Source organism: Passer domesticus, chromosome 19, assembly GCF_036417665.1.
Source record: "Passer domesticus isolate bPasDom1 chromosome 19, bPasDom1.hap1, whole genome shotgun sequence".
In the NCBI taxonomy this organism is placed as follows: domain Eukaryota; kingdom Metazoa; phylum Chordata; class Aves; order Passeriformes; family Passeridae; genus Passer; species Passer domesticus.
In genome coordinates, this window is record NC_087492.1 from 2,584,241 (window position 1) to 2,600,068 (window position 15,828).

At 43.4% G+C, this 15,828-nt stretch overlaps 1 protein-coding gene across 2 annotated transcripts in view; it reads right to left on the reverse strand.

Moving 5' to 3' along the window:
* Positions 1 to 15,828, reverse strand: part of VMP1 (vacuole membrane protein 1) — a 59,592-nt gene that overhangs the window by 5,380 nt on the left and 38,384 nt on the right. For both annotated transcript variants that reach the window (XM_064394494.1, XM_064394495.1), the window contains 3 exons: positions 11,996 to 12,076; positions 9,206 to 9,322; positions 6,548 to 6,609 (listed from right to left, as the gene is read on the reverse strand). In XM_064394494.1, the coding sequence (XP_064250564.1) occupies positions 6,548 to 6,609; positions 9,206 to 9,322; positions 11,996 to 12,076 (260 nt within the window). The remainder of the gene's footprint in view (positions 1 to 6,547; positions 6,610 to 9,205; positions 9,323 to 11,995; positions 12,077 to 15,828) is intronic.

Here is a 15,828-nt window from a genome sequence, read left to right on the forward strand (position 1 = left end):
GAGTCTGACTCCAAAAACTTCCAGCCCAGTTACAGCAAATTTGAGTTTAAATTTATTAATTTGCTTTTCCAAGAACAACTGTCAACAGCTGCACCTCAAGTACCTTTCACTGGTCATTAAATGATTTTGGGGTAACTTTAAATCTTTTTAGCAGAACTTTTGGAATTACAGAAAGATTTTCCTGCAAGGCACCAGGATGAAGCACCAACACCAGAGGAGAAAAAATTGTATTTTCCTGGGCCAGCTTACAAAAAGTAGGAAGTTGTTTGATATTCCAGTCATCTGCATTTTTACTAGTATTAAAAATACTTATTTATAACGATTTAATAATGACATTTGCATTTCTGAAAGGCATAATTTTCACCCTACAAGGTCTTTAGGAGCTCCTGAGTGACTGAAATCTCCCAAGCTGTGCTTTGAGAGGTTGGCAACACTCAGGGAATTAATTCCAACTCTGCTTAATTCTCAAGTACAGGTCTCTAGCAAATGCTGTGTCAGTGTCGTTGCACCAGTATCTCACAAAAAATCTCTCACACCATAAATTAGGATATAAAAGTCCCATTTTACCAAAGTATATGTGGATATTTGTTCACTTTTCCAGGGAGAAATGTTAGAATTCCCAAGTGTTAAAAAAAAAAAAAGAAGCTGCCACTGTACACTCAACTTTTGGGAACAAAACCATGGGATTTTTCATGAGTGAAAATTTGAAACTTTCTGGAAATTTCTCATTTATTAGAGGCCTCAAACACCAAGTGATGCTGAAGCAGCTGATGAACAACCCTGAGCTGTTCTCAAACCGATCCTGATGGGATTGAAAATAGAAATGAGAACCTCAGAGCAGCCAGTGAGCCCTGAGAGCAACTGGGATCCATCCCAGTGGGATGCTCAGGGAACTGGGAGCACTGGGGGGCCACAAACATGGCAGTTAATATTTAATGTAATTTAATTTAATCACAGAAATTCTACCTGGAGGGAAGCAGAGCCCCGGGGGGAGCAGAAGGTGCAAGCAAGGCTGGACACACCTGGGGAAGGTGATGCAATATTGAGTCAGGCTCCACTTTATGGATAATCCCTCCAATATCCACAGCCCTCAGCTTGGAAAATCCCTCTGCCTCCACACACTGGGGCAAACACCAGCAGGTTTTGCCCAGATTCAGCTTTTTGGGCTGAAGGAGCCACAGGAAAAGATCCTTTAGGAATGGCAGCAGAGTTGCAAAGGAAGAACACAGGGAAGAGCTGGGAGCCAGGAGCAGCAAATCCCGGGGTTTGGCAGTGCCCAAGGCCAGGGATTATCTCCTGCTGCAGAAAGGGAGGGAAGAGGCACTGCAGGATCCCACAGAGAAAGGGAACGTGCTGGGATGGGCTCCTCCCTGCCCGGACCTTCAGCTCTTTTCAAATAATTTATTTCAACTGGGTTATTGACAGCCAGGCCAGAGGGGGAAGGCAAAGGCTTTCACCTTGCCAGCATTTATGGACAACATCACTGAACAATCCCACCAACAGCAACTGCAGGAGATTCCCATTTCTCCATTCCCCTGGGAGAACACAAGACAAATCCATCCTGCAGCTTCAAAACAATAAAACATTTAGGAACAGGCACTGGATTTGGGGATTTTAGTATTCAGGGTATTTTAGCCACCCCTCCCTCAAAAATGTCACTCCAGCACAGTGGCATCAACTTCTTTGGAAGCCAGATATTTAAAAATCATTGAAAAACAGATTCCAGTGGAAATATTTTTATGCCACTGGCCAATTAGCAGAGCTGATTCATTTGCATAACGTGTCCCTTGTCTCAACAGGGCACCTTTCTTCTCCTGAGCCCTGTGAGCCCTCAATGGTTAATTTTTTTCCAGACAGTGATCTAAACTGGCTCAACGGTTAGTATTTTAATGAGCTGTCATTTCCTGTGCTGATAAAGATTCTCACAGTATTTAAACCATCCCCTTCCCCGAGGCTCCACCACCAGCAGGACCCTGCAGTGACTCACAGGGGCTCAGCCTGAGCCTGACTCAGCCCTGGAGCTGGGGCTGCCCAAAACCTGGCTTAGGGAAACTTGGAGCTGCCCAAAACCTGCCTTAGGGAAACTTGGAGCTGCCCAAAACCTGCCTTAGGGAAACTTGGAGCTGCCCAAAACCTGCCTTAGGGAAACTTGGAGCTGCCCAAAACCTGCCTTAGGGAAACTTGGAGCTGCCCAAAACCTGGCTTAGGGAAACTTGGAGCTGCCCAAAACCTGGCTTAGGGAAACGTGGAGCTGCCCAAAACCTGGTTTCTGGGGCTGGGGCTGCTCAAAACCTGGCTTAGGGTTAGGGAAACCTGGGGTTGGGGCTGCCCAAAACTTGGGCTAGGCTTAGGGAAACGTGGGACTGCACAAAACCTGAATCCTGGGAGTTGGGGCTGCCCAAAACCTGGCTTAGATTTAGGGAAACCTGGGGCTGAGACTGGCCAAAACCTGAATCCTAGGAGCTGAGACTACTCAAAACCTGGATTAGGTTTAAGGAAACCCAAGGCTGCCCAAAACCTGGAGTAGGTTTAGGGAAACTTGGGGCTACCCAAAACCTGACTCCTGGGAGCTGAGGCTGCCCACAACCTGACTCCTGGGGTGTGGGGCTGCCCAAAGCTGGACCCTGCTCCCTTTCCAGCCAAACCTGAGGAGCAGGCAGAGCCCCCAGCCCCAGCTCTGGGGCTGAGCTGTTCCCTGTGCCCAGAGCTCTGAAGCTGCAGAAAACAAATCTGGTTTCTGGTCAGGTTTAACAGGAAGGTTTTGGGGTTAAAGGCTCCCTGGCAGCTTCATTTGCTTTGTGAGATGAGGGGAGGAAAAGGAAAGGTCCTGCTGGAGGTTCAGGGCTGAAATGGGCCCAGGTGTGACGTGGTTCACCTGAGCCACGCTCCAGTGGCCAGGGCAGCCCAGGAGGCTCCAGGGCTTTCTTCCTTGGGACATTCTGGTCTGTTCCATCAGTGCTTTCAAAATTAGGAATTGCAACATCTCTGACCTGCCCGTCCTCAGCTCTGCTCACTGCTGCTCTTTGGAACCAAACTTCTGCTTGCTTTTTAAAGATTCTTCTTTTTAAACTCAATTTAGGGAAAAAACCTTTGCTTATTCAGTGAAATCCTTCAAGCCTTTTGCAAATAAACTCTTCTAATTCTGTTGTGATCCACTGGCAGGCTTTCAACACCAAAGCTCCTCAAATTTCAGCCACATCTGTGTCCCTTTGAGGGCAATAAAGCCATTTTTGTGTGGAGCTGCTCTGCTGTGCTCAGGACACATCCCCCAGGTTTCTGATGTACCTGTGGCAGGGAGGTTCTTCAGTTTTGAACCAACAATATCAAGGGGACTGGTTTAACATTCCCAAATTCCTCCCAGGAGGTTGTGAAGCCACTGCCCAGCTCTTCCCAGCCCAGGAGAAGATTTCTGGTTGTGCCTTTATCACTTCTTGCCTTGTGTTCTAAAGAAACAACCTCCACCTCTACTGTAAATTATTTTTGACTAAAAAAACACCCCAACAATCTTTAAGCAAACTTTCCAGTTACCTCAGTCACCATGATCTCATTTGTGCTTTTTTGGTGAAAGGAACACCACGCTCCCTTTACCAGCATCAACTGAGATTAACTTGTAAGCAAAGAATTATGGCACAAGAAATAGCAGCAAACTGGTTTGTACAGGCAAGGCTTCCAGTACCTGGGACCAAAAAACTGCTTTTCTTGCCCTGTGCAATCACTCACACTGCCCTGCAGAGCTGGGAAGGAGGGAAAGCTGTCCCACAAAAACCACTGGGTTAAGGACACTTCAGGAGCACTGATATTTTTGGGTGGATTTCCCAGAGTTTGTTGGATTCTCAGAGGTAACACCCATGAGAAGGGACTTAAAAATCAAAGTAGCAAAATCTCACTGGCTGTTTAGCTCCAAATCAGTTATGCACTCAGTAATTAACTATAGGTGAGTTTTCTAGAATTAAAAAGGCATTTTTTTAGAATTAAGAAGGCTGTGGCTGCCCCATCCCTGACGTGTCCCAGGCCAGGCTGGATTGGGATCAGAGGCGAGGGATGGGACTGGATGAGCTGTAGGATCCCTCCCAAACCATTCTGGGATTGTGATTTAGGTAGGAATTCACAGTTGCTGCTGCAGGATCCAGCCCTGGACCTGAGCTCCTCTTGCAGAACAATCCCAGACACCCCAGCCCAGGAGTTCATCATTAACCACAGCCAGAGGGAATCTGTCTGGGCAGGCTGGGATTTCTCCCTAAAAAATGTAGATTTTTTTTGTTCTTTCTGACCATTTCCCACCAGAATGGATGGCCACAGCTGAGTGGATGCTGTGTGCTTTCAGAACTACTTCTCCAGTGCTTTTCTGGGAATTCCTAATGCACATTTAAAGCTGTCCCTGCCCAGAGAACATCACCCTGCTCTGGAGCACGGTGCAGGGTGTGACTTCACCAACAGCCCTGCAGCCGGGGGCAAAAACAGGAACAGAAAGATGGAGGAGCCACAAACCCCACAGCACACCAGGTAATGAAACAGCTGAATAAAATCAGCAATAAACCCTTGCTGAAGTGACAGAACACAGAACTCCCCCAGAGCATCTTCCCCCAGCAAACCCAGGGAGGGCCCTGGGGAGGGCAGGAGCCTCTCCCAGCTCTGAGGCACCAAAACCCAGCCCAGGGCAGGAGCTGCTCCCAGGGAGCTCCAGCACCTCTGGAAACCCTGCTCAGCTTGGATTTCCACCTCACACCATCCCCACTTCTCAAACACACTCATCTCCCTCATTCCCAACAAGATTTGTTGCTAAAAAATTCCACAAAAATTTAAAATTTTCTGTAAACAGCTTCTTCATTTCCTGCCATGTTTTCTTTTCTGTTTCCATTTTTAATTTAATGAATAGAAAAACTATTTTATGACCTGTTTGTAATGGAGACCTAGACAAAACTGTAAAATCAAATTAAATGATATTAAATGCCTGGTTATGGCAGGCTCAGTGAGAGACCCAACAGCACCCAGTGACAATAAAAAACCAGGTCTGCACATGAATCAGTTTTGCTTTTTTCACTAAAAATCACAAAATTGTCAAGAAATTCTCCCTGGCTTACAAAATCAGATCTTCTCAGACTTTATCTCACAACTTAATCTTCAGTCTAGGTTCCACTTACCCTGGATATCAGTGTGTTCATTATTTTCAGGTATTGTGCTCAGCTATTTCCTATTGTTTAAGAGCAACAGCCCTGACAAAGAAAGTCTAAAAGTCATTGTGGTGGCTAGAATTTGATTCAAATGAAGTTTCTGACCATTAAACAGAGCTCTGTTTTAATTCAGTAACAGGGCTTTTAGAGCAAGGTATTGTTTAACATGTTTGAGGCTCCCCTCTAACAGAAATTGGTGAGGTAATGCTGGAGACAGCTTGAGAGAAGTCAAGGGTACCAGGACATTCCAAAAATCTCACTGTCTCCCAGGAACATTTTTTAACTCTGACATCAACCCCCCAATAAAACCCGAGTCCAGCAGAGCTCCTGTGAATGCACTCGAAGTAATTCCATGAAAATTATCTCCAAGACAGATGAAGTAGGAAAAATCTACTGGGTTTGGCTCCAAGCATCCACAGGAGAGTAAATCCTTGGAATTGTACCTGAGCTGGGGGCAGCTCAAACTGTCTGCAGTGATTGATGCTGAGAAAAACTCAGGATGCTTAAAAGAAACCACATTTCTCTCTCCCCCCCTTTTTTAAAATAATGTTCACAGCAACAAATGAATTTTGAGTGTTGGTAGAGAGCAGAGGCTCGAGCAGAAGATCAGGGATAATAAAGCCAGGATTTGTTTCAGCCCTGCAAGGTTCTTCTGACACTCCTTTTCTTTGTACAGCATCGCTGCTTGGAGTTTTGGTTTAAAAGGAATTATTTCCAGACATTCCTCCCCTGAAACTCTTCTTGAGGAGTGTGGTTTTTATGTGAAAATAGTTATTACACTTTGGGCAGCAAAATAGCCATTTACCCCAGAGAAGAAACCTTGGAAAAGCAGGAACAATTTATTTTATGGATTTATATTAGGCTGCATTCATTTTAACTTTTAAAAAAACCCAAACCAAACCTTCTCAAAACAGGACACTCCATCCATTTCTAGAGAATTTAACAGAATGGGGACCAAGCTCCACACACCAAATTTCTCATTCTGGTGTTTTAGGAGTGATTTGATGCTGTAAATGTCTAAGGTACTTCCAGCTAAGGAGGATGTTTATTGTCAACCTTGAACACTGCAAAAAATCTCAGGTTTTTAATACGGAACCACAGAATTCTCTGATTTTTTTCCTATAAATACAATTTTCTATAAACATTCTCAATTTTTTTTTGCCCTAAGATCCCAGTACAGCTCTGCAGAAAACTCAGGGCAGACATCCCATAAATGCAGGGATCTGGGAGGGGATCTGGAATTGGGGAGCTGAATTTTGGTTTGGGGTGAAGCTGATCCCACAAGCCTGAGCCTCAGGGCCAGCAAAACCCTCCTGCAGTGTTTTCCCCTCGGTGGGTGCAGGTTTTAGTTAATTACTGAGCTGGGAATTACTCACCCGATGAGGGCCACCATCTGCTCCACGATGTGTTTGCTGAAGGTGATGATGACAAAGAGTTTCTGTGGAAGGACAAGAGCAGTCACACAAAGCCTGGAGCCACTCTGCTCCTGCCCAGCTCTCCCTCCTCTCCTCTTTGTTTTTCAATATTTTCAATATTTATTTATAATATTTTCAATATTTTTATTTTTCTCCTCAGCAAAGAGGCAGGAATAAAAAAAAAAGCTGTTCACTTTCTGCCCCTGTTTGCTCACAGTTTGCATTTCTTGCTGCCCATTCTCATCCTCCCCAAACTCCCATTCCCAGAAGCTCAAGGTCACTTTACTCCATCAACAATGTTAGAATGGAAAAACAGCCAGAGAAATTCACAGCCCCTCACACAAACAGGATCACAGAGGGGAAAATAATGTGGTTTAGTCCCCTGATTCAGACAGAAACAGAAAAAAAAAGGAAGAGCCTTTGGGCACCTGTGATAAAACAGAATAATCACAGTCCTAACCCTAATCCAAAATGTACCCAAAAATCTCTTCATAAAAACAATTTAACAAAGTAGTATTAAATATGAAAATCTAACCTAGCAAGTTTTACCCCTAAATAAAAATCAAACCTGTACCCATGAAGCTGTAATTCCAAATATAATATTTAATCATATTAAAAACTATTAACACATTAAAAGACAAACTTCAAATACAATTTTAACCTTACAAAAAAGGTTTTAAAAGTCCATTATTTATCTAATAAAATTTTACAAAACAGAATAACTCTTAATTTCCTGCTAACCACAAAATCATTAACACTTGAGTAAATCAGAATGCAAAAATGAAATGGAATTGACATCATTTTAGGAAGGTAACACAAAAGGAGTCCCAGGATGGCCACTGCACCAGTCACTCACTTCCTGTCTGAACATTGCATTAAAAGCCTTTTCCATGACTCTCACATTTCCTAAATTCCAAGTCCAGCCAGATCACTCCAAAAAATCAAGGCTATTGCACAAGGGTGTGCTTGAAAAAGAGAATTCTAAAAGCTGAGCCTATTACAAAATCCAGTGATTTATCAACTGTACAAGGCACTGGGAAATGTTTTTTCACTTACATGGGATGTGAGTGTGGAGCACTATAAATTACACAGCAAACACTGTGGTAGCTGAACAAGGCAATTAAAATAATAAAAGGAATATTGATCTAATATTATTTCACTTTTCTGTGCTGCCAGAACACATTTTGGCAACACACGGATTTAAAAGCAGAAGAAAATTCAGATATTACAAAAATAAGTGTGGAGAAAAAGCTGTTCTATCCCAAGAAATGGAAGAATTTCCAAATCTATTTATTGTTTTCTGCTTAAGCACTGGGCAAAATAAAACAACCATTTAAAAATGATGGGAAGAAAAAAGCTTGTGTTTAGGGCAAAATAAAGATTTTTAAGCAGCTTGATGAGGCTGCAACACAAATTATTTTCTACTAAAAGCTTCTGCTGTTTTGATGGGAGTCACAGCAGAGATTTCCAAACAACAGAGGCAGAGGAGCTGCAAAAACCCAAACTCAGCTGAAAACATCCCAAACACAGCCTGACCACACCAGCAAATCCCCCAGGACTCCAAACTCCAGCAATCCTCGGACCAGGGTGATGCATTTCCAAGAGAATTCCTCATTTTGTGCAAACAACTGCACTGTCAAACTCAGCACATCTGGCACTGCCCTTCCCCAGAGACCTGGGCCACCAGAGCAGCCCCAAAACTGCAGCCAATCCACCCCAAGTGGGCAGAGCAGCCCCAAAACTGCAGCAAATCCACCCCAAGTGGGCAAATCCACCCCAAAACTGCAGCAAATCCACCCCAAGTGGGCAGAGCAGCCCCAAAACTGCAGCAAATCCACCCCAAGTGGGCAGAGCAGCCCCAAAACTGCAGCAAATCCACCCCAAGTGGGCAAATCCACCCCAAAACTGCAGCAAATCCACCCCAAGTGGGCAAAGCAGCCCCAAAACTGCAGCAAATCCACCCCAAGTGGGCAAATCCACCCCAAAACTGCAGCAAATCCACCCCAAGTGGGCAAATCCACCCCAAAACTGCAGCCAATCCACCCCAAGTGGGCAGAGCAGCCCCAAAACTGCAGCAAATCTACCCAAAGTGGGCAAAACAGCCCCAAAACTGCAGCCAATCCACCCCAAGTGGGCAAAGCAGCCCCAAAACTGCAGCAAATCCACCCCAAGTGGGCAGAGCAGCCCCAAAACTGCAGCAAATGCACCCCAAGTGGGCAAATCCGCCCCAAAACTGCAGCAAATGCACCCCAAGTGGGCTGGCCCAGCCCGGCAGGGCTCACTGGGGTTTTCTCCCTGAGCTAAAAAGGGCATTTCAAAGTGCAAATGAGTGCTTGTTACCAAAAAGGAGTTCACTGCTGGAGCCCTGGCAGTCTGGTGAAGGCTGTAGGTAAATACTTTGGCTAACCACCAATTTCCTGAGCGGGTCAGCAGCTATAAATTACTCACTTGCCTCAGTTTGGAGCAGCCCAGCAGCTCCTTTATTGTAAATCCCTTGCACCAAATTAATTTCCATGACTTCAAGTCGGGCAAGGAGACTGCAGGATTCATTCCCAAGTAACACAGGGGAAGAATCAAAGGTCTCAAAGGTTTCAGCCCCGAGGCAGGGGCAGCACTTGCCTGGATGTGCATTTTAATCACGGCTTTTCCAATCAAGGTTGCACCGAAGAAGGTCCAGAAGGGAACCAGAAAGTGGCCACAAGTTATCCCAGCCAGGTCAAACAGGGGGTTTGGGATCTGTGGAGCGCAAGGGAAAGAGGTTCATGAATTCCAGCACACGTTGGATGGACAGGAACACAACAGAGTCTGAAATTTTGAATAATGAACAGTTTCCCCTTCTCCAGCTTGATCCAGAACTCTCGTGTCTTAATAATGACAAAAATGTTGATGTCCCACCACATAACTTCAGTCTCTGGGATTCAGCTAGACAATGTCCCAGACAATTCCATTCTCAAGGTCCCTCCTTACCCCTGGATCCTGAAAAAAGCTAATGAAAAGTTTTCCATGTGAAATGCACAGAAACCACAGCAAAGCCATTTTGAGTGATTTATCAAATTTTCTCTCTGACAAGCACATCACTCTTGGAAGCCAGGGTTTCAACTGATCCCCAGTGATTTCCAGCTGAGAAACTACATTAAAAACTGGCATTTACAGTCATATGTATCCAGTTTAAAAACACTGATTAGATTTTATTAAGCATATGCATTTCATTTAAAATTAAAAGAATTTTTTATTATTATTAAACTGCTGGCCTGACTTTTGGTATTGTGATACTATCTGTAAAATATTTTTGAAATGAAACCAAGAAAGTGCCTGAATTCCAACCTTTCCCTCTCAGCCTGGAGCAGTGTCTGAGCAGGGTCACTCCCAGGAGCAGTGTGGTACTGGGGTGACAAAGTGCAGCACTGCTGGTGTTTTGTGACTTAAATAAAGAATTAAAGAGTGCAGATTGGCAGAGAATAAAAGGACACTCTGCCACCAAAGCCTGCAACCTGTGAGAAAGGGCTGGACTGGACTGCTGGAGAGCAGCAATTCAGATTTATGAGCAGCCACAGCAGAGGAAGAAATCTGAACTGGGTCCCTAAGCAGGCTCCACTCCCTCCCCAGGTGGGACAGGAGCTGTGGCCACAGAGCTGGGCAAGGACTGACCCCAGAGCCTTCTGCTCCTGCCACCCAGGGCTGCTCCAGGCTCTTCTTGGCTCCTTGCTTGGTTCACAGAATGTTTTAATCCCTGCAGAGTTTGGGGCAGGGGTGCTGTGGGTACAGCACAGCACGGGCAGAAATTACTCAGCACATCCCCAGCAAGGTTTTCTCTGTGCTTCTTACTCAAAGTTGCCCAAAAAAAGGCCACAAAAACAAAGGGTGAATTCTGACAAGTCACAGTGAGGAACTTCAGGGCTGATTCTTGCTTTGTTCCTTGCCCAGAGCTGCCTTTATATAGAAATAAACTCCAGCCAATCCTGACTTCCTTATTGCCACTAAACAACATGACAGTCAGTTGACTTCACTGGATAAGCCTGCAGAATTTTAATTTCCATTTGCTGCTGTTTTTATGCAGCATTTAGAAGCCACCACTTGAGAGACAAGGACCCACAGCTGGGACAGTCATTACCACTTCACCAGCAAATTCTCCACTCATAAAACAACACATCAAATAAAACTGCCTAAAATCCAGAAGGAAGGTCACAATTACGGGGGGGCAAGCAGAGGAGACACCTGGAGAGCAGAGAGAAGGCCCTGGGCTGGTGGGGGCACAGCCAAATGCCAGGAGCACACGTGGGGGCTGCTGTCCTTCCGTGGCTCACCCAGAGGTGCCCACTGAGGGCCAGCTCTGCATCCCTGCTTTTCCAAGGCCTCTGGAACCTTGCACCTCTCCCTTCCTGCTGCAGCTGTTGTGTGAGCACATTTACAAAGCCCAGGTGTGCCCTGGTGATGCTCATCCCTCCCCCAGCCCAGCTGCAGCTCAGGGTGAGCAGGGCCTGGCCAGCAAAGCGGGGAAGAAGTCAAACAAATGTTTAAATATCACCGAGCAGGAACTCTGGGGTGTTTGCTCACCAAGCCCTTCCTCCTGCCCTCCACTCCTCCACCTTGCCCAGTCTCACCCCTGCCAGCTCCAAGCTGTGCTGGTGACAAGGACAGGGAAGAGCTGGGCCAGGGATGTGTCAGAGCAGGGAGCAGCTCCTGAGAGGATTCAAGGAGCAGCTTGTAGCTAAACTCCACTCCAAACGTGAAGACATTTCTAAGGATTAGTGAGCAGGAGCTTTATGTCAGCAGCTCTGATCGGGTTAATTCTAACAGGTTAATCAGGTTAATTCTAACAGGTTACCCACACCTGAGCAGGCAGTTGGCTGGGTCATCTTTAGAGTTTAGGAAAGCAAGAGATGCTGGACGAGTGTGCAGTGAAAGCCTCAGAGCTGCGTGATGTTGTGGTTATCCCAGAAAAATGGGACTGGGGGGTCCCACCCACTGCAGTCACACCCCACAGCTTGTGTGTGGGATGGAAACAAGGCACACCACTCCTACTAGCTCCAGAGAGTTAAACCTCCAATATTATTTTTTTATTCTGAAATAAGAGCATAAAAAACTAAAATAGAATCACTGGAGATGCTCCTTTCACCTCTTGATTTAAAAAGCCATGAGCAGTTTGAGGCTCCACAGCCACAATAGAAATTTGCTTTCCTTTTTCTGCCTTTTCTGGTTCCTAATGACCCAAAGAGCAGATTTGGGAGGACTGGAAGGGAAGGATGGACACCCTCATCAGGATTTCTGCTGGCACTTTTCCACTCCCCAATCCATGCACACCTCTGGATTTGAGGATGTCACAAATGTCAAATACAACACATCAACACCTAAAGAAATACTAGCACAGATTTTGAGCCCATAAATCCCCCAGTTCCTGGGAAAACTCACCGAGGCACAGGCCAGGATCCCAAAGAAGCCAACCTTCTGCACCAGGTTCTGCACAGCCAGCTTCGCCCGGGAAGCAAAGTCCTGCAAAGAGAAAAACCAAATTATTCACGAGGAAACCCAGCTGAACAGAGCTCAGAAGGTGTGTGATCTCCAGGATTTCCTAACTGGGAATTGGGAGAAAATTTTAAAGCAGGAAGGCCACTTTGAAACCCTGAGTTTGGAGGGACAATCGTGGTGGAAATCTGAGTTTTGTTTTTCCACACCCTGTGAGTGGCACTGAGCTGCCACTGCCATGGAAACAGAATATTTATTATTTCCCACTATTTATTTCCCCATATCTTTGGAATGCCAGTGCTGCTTCTACCTATTAAACAAGCAGAGGGAATGAATTCCCCCAGTGCCATTTCCAGGGGTAAAAAGGAACTTTCTGAGGACAGAAAAAGCACAATAATCCCATGATATCCTCAGATCTGGTCTCCCAAACCCAGGATCTCCATCAAAATTGCCAATTCCAGGCACTGCCTACAAAATTCATTAAATTCATAAATTTTACTACCTGTAAAATTCATTAAAATCCACAAAGTTGAGCCTAAATTACTTCAAGATCAGGGGAGGTGCAGCCCCTGTGGCTGGAGCTGCTCTGTCCTTTTATTTTGTGATCAATCCTTACTCCTGGGGCTCAGAATTTGCCAAACACCCAGGAAACCCCTTAAAAAGCAAAAATAAAGATTCTCATGAGCAGTTCCTTTGCATGTGAGAAGGGAATTTACAGGAGATAAAATTCTTTTGAAGCAAAACTGTCCAGAAAAATAAAAGCAAGGTCAGTGCTCCCTGCTCAGGCTCAGCCACAACAGTCCCAGAAAGCTGGGAATGCTTGGGAATAGCAAACATTAAAAAATAATTACCCATTCCTTTAAAAAAACCTACAAATAACCAACACAATTCTGATTTTCCAGCAGCAATGCAATAAATTACCTGAGGAAATTACTTTAATCAATAATTAATGATATTCTAAATTCCATCCTTTACTACTGAATTGTAGAATTTAGAATATCATTAATTATTGATTAAAGCAACTGCAGGGTAATCCAGAAAAATCACATTTATGCAATTTTAACTTAGTTCTGTTGAAACCTTAAATACTACACACCATAGAAAGAAAATAATTGTTTTACAATGTTTTTGCTTATTATTTAAATTTTGAGCTGTAAAATTGACAGCATTTTCTGTGGCAGATTAAAAAATAACAGATCTGTGATGAGACCATTTGCTTCTTTTTTCACCCCTTTTTCAAGTAACTTTTCTCCATTACTGTGCTGTCAGAGAGTTAGATTCCCTATTTGAAAACTAAAAAAAAACCCAAAAAATAATTATTGTTCAAGTCAGAATAATTCTATTTATTGTATTTAATGCCTGGAAAAATAAATTAAACCTGTAAGAAAAATGCCAAAGAAATGAGATTTCCTAAATCTTTCAGTGGGACATTTTTAACCACAGGGGAATATAAAAACCCTCTAGAATATCCTATAAAGGTGAATTTCCACACTTTGACCAGGAGTTACACCTCGGGCTCATGATTACAAAATGGAAGAGATCAAAAGAGATCACTTTTTAAATGAAAATTTTCCCTGATATTTGTAGGATCCCCCCAGCACACAAGGGATTAAACCTGCTCCCAGTGAGGCTGACACCAATCTCTTGAGTTTATTCTGACAAAAAACAATCTGGAAAGTAAAACTAATTTTTTATTTATTTCTTTTTCACGAAAAGAGAGGATTTGACACAAATTGTTCTAAACAACAAAACAACAATTTCCTGACGACCCAGCCCAAAAATCTTGCGACATCCAGGGCAGTTCCTGCTGCAGCCCCAAATTCCCTCGGGGATACTTCCAAGGAAACAGAACCCAAAAAGGGGATCCCTGCTCCAGTGGGACCCTCAGCATTTGGGATGGAAGGAATAAAATACCCTTTTATTTCTATTTTATAAAAATACCCTTTTATTTGATTTATTTCTAGGATTTTCCCCAAGGAAAACAACACCTCTCCAATTCCCCAGGCAAACACAGAGTGAAAAGCAGTTTTTAGGATTCTTATAAATTCATTTAACACCAAAAGGTGCAGATTTGTCCTGGGAAAGGTGTCCTGCAATGGTTCCCTCCTCAGGGGTTTCTGGAGCAGAGCTCACTGTGCCCATTTTCAGCTCCTATTTTCCCCCATTTCCCAAAGCTCACGGGCTTGCAGCAATATTTGCACTTTTATAAGCCAATAAATATCTTTTTCCTCTCAGTTCCATAAATCTGATGGCCAAGTACCTTGAAAATAAACCACTCCAAGACAATTATTCAAATGGCTCCATGATTTATTTGCATGGAAGTTGTTCCTATTCTGATTTTAATTTATTCCCCCATTATCTTTTACTGTGTTGCTAATGCCCTGTTGTATTCATTTTCACAAGCTGGAATTGGAAATAAACTCTCTAGAAAATGACCTATAAACTAAGAGTTGCAGCACAGCTGCTTTAATAAAATCTATTATTATAATTAGATATAAATTGACTGTATTAACTTAGGGTAAAGTGCATCATTTTAACCAAATTTCTTACAAAGAACCAGCTTCCCTCAACCACATTTTTAAACTACAAAATTCAAGGCTGCCTTGGAACTAATATTTCCCCTCTAGCTAAAAACATATAAAACATTAAAAAGCTAATAAAGAAGGTCTTTAAAAAAAGTTTAACAAGTTTGTCTCAAAAAAAACCCCAAACCAAAACTAATGTTGGAGCGAATTTTCTCACCTTGTTAATTCATAACTTTATTTTTTTAAGTTTTTACTCAGCTTGTTTCTTTGTTAAGTTTTGGTTTTGCATTGTCTATCACAAAGTCCTTCATGGAAAGCAAATTTTAAATTCTAAAAATTTCACTCAAGAACTTGTCAATGGTCTTTCTTTTTTTCCCAAATTTTCTAAATAAGCCAAAAGACAAATTAAAGTTTTTTTTGGTATTTTTTTTCTGTGATCTAACATAATCACAGCCATGAATAATTTGCAGGGTAATAAACCTACCAGGGCTGCAACAAAACTATGAATTCCAGCCTCAACATTTACTCTGTGAAAACAAGTTCAGAACTATTTCTCTTTGGTTCCTTCCTTAAATTTTGTTTGACAAACCTTTGCAACACCTGCAACAATAAAAAAGCTTTAAAAGTTTCATTTCTCTGAGAATACAATCCCCAGTTTTACAACTTTTACCTCTTTCACAACAGAATTTTTTTTTTCTTTTCTAAAGCCTGCACGGGGAACAATCTTTTCTCTAATTTTTTTTAGCATTTGAAATACAATAACTTTCATAAATTACTGCTTTAAAAAATAATATTTATATATATATAGAAATGAAAAGAGACAAAAGTTCAGCTACTTACAGGCAAACCATTTTCCCCCCAAATTAAAGTTTCTAGACTGGACTGGCCTCTCAGCTAATTGTGATTCATTCTTTATAACATTTCAGGATGCTTGAGCTCACTGTGTCCCTTTCAAAGATGATTTATTTTTTGGGGTTTGGAAATAGATTTCCTGTGAGTGCCCCAGAGCAGGCAGAGGAAGGTTAAATGATTAAAGATGACTTCATTGGGTTAATCATCACATCCCAAGCAGGGGCTGGGGCAGAGCAGGGAAAGGTCAGGGATGATTCCCCAGGCCCAGCTGGGCAGCTCGGCCCAGGGAACTCTCCTGGATCTGCTCAGCCCCAGCTAAAGGGAACTTTTCATCATTTCATTCACCCCACTAGCTCCAAAAAACCCTCCCAAATTGGAATTTTTCATCATTTCATTCACCCC